General features: G+C 53.8%; 1 protein-coding gene across 1 annotated transcript in view; it reads left to right on the top strand.

Annotated features, from left to right (window-relative positions):
* Positions 1 to 3,212, top strand: part of ccdc115 (coiled-coil domain containing 115) — a 14,065-nt gene extending 10,853 nt beyond the window's left edge. The window contains exons 3-5 of the mRNA XM_043684679.1: positions 756 to 877; positions 1,630 to 1,830; positions 2,813 to 3,212. Coding sequence (XP_043540614.1) covers positions 756 to 877; positions 1,630 to 1,830; positions 2,813 to 2,928 — 439 coding nt within the window. The 3' untranslated portion in view covers positions 2,929 to 3,212. The remainder of the gene's footprint in view (positions 1 to 755; positions 878 to 1,629; positions 1,831 to 2,812) is intronic.
* Positions 3,213 to 3,622: the final 410 nt, after the last annotated feature.

Genomic DNA, 3,622 nt, shown 5'->3' with positions numbered 1-3,622 from the left:
AGACTTTGCCTATTTACCCTATCCATGCCCCTCATAATTTTGTAAACCTCTATAAGGTCACCCCTCAGCCTCCGACGCTCCAGGGAAAACAGCCCCAGACTGTTCAGCCTCTCCCTGTAGCTCAAATCCTCCCACCCTGGCAACATCCTTGTAAATCTTTTCTGAAGAAAAGGAAGAAGGTATTGGAATAACCTAACTCTGATGGAAAACTCAATAGTAAATAGTAACTATTTCTAATTAACATTGGGCAAATTCAGAAATCTGATTATCTGACATGCAGTTCTCCAATCCCGGAGGAAAGAACATCAAAGGAAAAGTGTGTGTGTGTGTGAGAGAGAGAACTCCAGCTTTCAACTGTTGCAAAGGGAGATATGACAACTTCTCATACCCCCAACAACAACTGCTGAAAGCTGGACTAAAAATCCTAGATCTGTGGGTGGGAGCCCTATCACGCCCGTTCAGCTTGCTTCTATTGTTCCAACTTTTTAAAAAAAAATTTCCCCAAGGCTTCACAAGGTCTTCTCATAGACGGCTCTGCACCTGTCCCCCAATCTCTCTCGAAAAGAAACCAGAATAAACGCACCTCTTGCAGCCACAGCATCATCACATGTGGAACCGGGCAGTGATTGAGGTCTCCTCCATGTTAGTGTTGTGGGATAGGGTCTGTGGAAAGGGTAGTTTGACTTTCAGTAAGTGCATGAAGCACTTAGTTCCGCAGGGGATTCATAATTCTGCTAATGTCGCTTCTGTTGCAGTCTGAACGAAGATGGTCATCGCAGCTTCAAAGTTGAGAGAGTGGACTCTGGGGAGCTAACAAGTGCAGGAGGTGTTGAGGAAGATCAGAAGGAGGTACTAGAGGTTGGAGCCCAAGGGCAGGGTGAGTGTTCAGCTCAGTGAGACTGCAACCTGACAGCAGACCACATTTCTAGATGAAATAAATCTCTGCTTGAGCCCCTGTAATCCTGTCAGCCGTACAGTTTTACGGACTGTGTGTCTGCTGATGAGGGAGAAGCATTAACCAGGGTTCAAACCGAGGTTATCCGTAGAATCCTGACAGTGCAGAAACAGGCCCTTCGGCCCAACAGGTCTACACCGACCCTCCGAAGAGTAACCCATTCCCCTACGTTTAACCCCTGACCAATGCACCCAACCTACACATCCCTGAACGCTGGGCAACTTAGCACAGGCAATCCACCCCAACTTGCACATCTTTGGAGTGTGGGAGGAAACCGGAGCACCCGGAGGAAACCCACGCAGACGTGGGGAGGACGTGCAAACTCCACACAGTCAGTCGCCCTGAGGCTGGAACCGAAACCGGGTCCCCTGGCACTGTGAGGCAGCGGTGCTAACCACTGAGCCACCGTGCCACCATTGCTATGCAGTGTATCCCGTTGAGAGGACAATATGTGATGCCCTGCTGTTGAACCCATACTTGCACGCGAGGACTGGGATTGTGCGTGAAACTGGCAGCATTGTGATATGCGACAGCTTCGTGTGGTGGAGCGAGCATTGAGACAAGGGGTTCACCTGACCCCCATGCCAAGCAGTGCCAGGTTTGGTGCAGCGTGGCTTTGCTGTGCAAGTGACTGGCGCCAACTTGACCATGTGGCCCCGTTTGTCCCCGTACAGTGCGGAGAAGAAAGGCCAGGTGGGGAGCCCAGGAGGGGCAGCAGCTGAAATCGGAAGGTGAGCCGGCCAGTGATTCGCAGGCGTCGGAGGAGAAGCCGGCGGTGCGCGCAGGTGGACGCCAGTCCAGCCAGGACCCTCTCCGCTGGTTTGGGGTCCTCGTGCCTCAGAGTTTACGAGACGCTCAGGCAGCTTTCAGAGAAGGTACGGATCCCAACGCCCCCCCGATCCGTCAGGAGCTGGGAAAGGGGGAGGGTGCGGGATGATGAGGCTGGGTGAGGGGAGACGTGGTTGAGAGGCTGACATGAGCGAGTGGGAAAATTCAAGTTGTAATTAGCTCCCTCTACTGTATCTGCACCATGCTCACTTGTCTCCTGTTTGCTTCTGATGGGTTTTCTTTGCTGTCTTTTCTGGGCTTAACCTGGTCTCAAATGTCCTCTTTCTGCCTCGCTGGAATGTGCACGTTTTTCAGGCGTATTATTTCTCGGTGGCCCACACAGTGCACTTTAGATTAGATTAGCTTCGCTTCCATACAGTGTGGAACCAGGCCCTTCGGCCCAACAAGTCCACACCGACCCTCCGAAGAGCAACGCACCCAGCCCGATTTCCCTCCCTCCATATTTCCCTCTGACTAATGCATAAAGCACTTACGGGGACAATTTAGCATGGCCAATCCACCCTAACCTGCACATCCCTGGGCACTACGGGGACAATTTAGCACGGCCAATCCACCCTGACCTGCACGTCGTTTGGATTGTTGGAGGAAGCCCATGGCAGACACTGGGCAGGGGGCGAATGTGCAAACACCCGAGGATGGGATCGAACGCCTGGCGCCGTGAGTCGGCGGTGCCAACCTCTGACCCAACCGTGCCATCCCTTACTGCTCAAACACACAGAACCGAGGATGTTGGCAATTAGAAAGGAAAGCGGGAATCCCCAGTGGAGCTCCACAGGTCTGGCAGTGACTGCGGAGGGAAAGCAGAGTCAAGTCCAGCTCTGAAGAGGGTCGGTGGACACGAAAGGGTACACTGCTTTCTCTCCACAGTTGCTGCCGGACCTGCTGAGTCTTTCCAGTTTTGTTTTTTTTTTCCCCAATACTCGCTGCTGCCGTCTGTGACCCATGTGTTACTTGCTCCCCGTTTGATGGTTGTCCCTCTCTCCGTCTCTTTTCCCCATCTTTCTCCAGTGATGGAGCTCGTGGCTGAGGTGGCGACCCTGCAGAGTCGCCTCGTCAGCGCCAAGGCAGAATACCAGGCCCTCCTGCGACAGAAGCACAAACTCATCGGACCCCAGAGCGTGTGAGCGTGGCTTGGTTCTGCCCACGCCAGGCCAGAGGTCAGCCTCCTCAGGGGGACGTTCTCCCCTCCTCAACCCCAGGTCCGGTTGGGCCACGCCCCAATCCAAGCAACATCCCGGTGGACCTCGGCGTCCCAGACTTTGTTAAAATCTCCGTTTTCCGGGCGGGTGGCAGGGGAGTTGGGATGGTCCCGTGAGCACACTGTAAGCCAGGGGAGCGAGGAGGATTGTGCGATCATTGACGGCCATTCGCCTTGATCGTTTGAGAAAATAAATCCGGGTTGGCTTTGTGTGGACTGCCTGGTGAGATTCTGTGCTGTGGGAATAGCTCTGGCTCTGTTCCAAGCTCACTGATACCCCCCCCCTCGGGGTGGTGGGAAGAGAGGTTGCGTCTGACCCCGGTGCAGCCAAGGCGTGTTTAAAAATCAGCCACGTTCCTGCTCTCGAATCACTGTCCAGTCACCTTGGCTGGACCGCGAGCGAGCGGGGTGCTGCTGCTGTTGGGAATTGCCTGGCTCTGGTCATCGGAGGACCTTTTATAGAGGTTTACAAAATCATGAGGGAGGTGTGGATAGGATAAATAGGCAAAGTCTTTTCCCCCTGGGGTGGGGGAGTCCAGAGCTAGAGGGCATCGGTTTAGGGTGAGAGGGGAAAGATATAAAAGAGACCTAAGGGGCAACGTTTTCACGCAGAGGGTGGT

The sequence above is a fragment of the Chiloscyllium plagiosum genome, chromosome 3, assembly GCF_004010195.1.
Source record: "Chiloscyllium plagiosum isolate BGI_BamShark_2017 chromosome 3, ASM401019v2, whole genome shotgun sequence".
NCBI classification, from domain to species: Eukaryota; Metazoa; Chordata; class Chondrichthyes; order Orectolobiformes; family Hemiscylliidae; genus Chiloscyllium; species Chiloscyllium plagiosum.
This window is presented reverse-complemented; position numbering and strand designations above follow the sequence as displayed.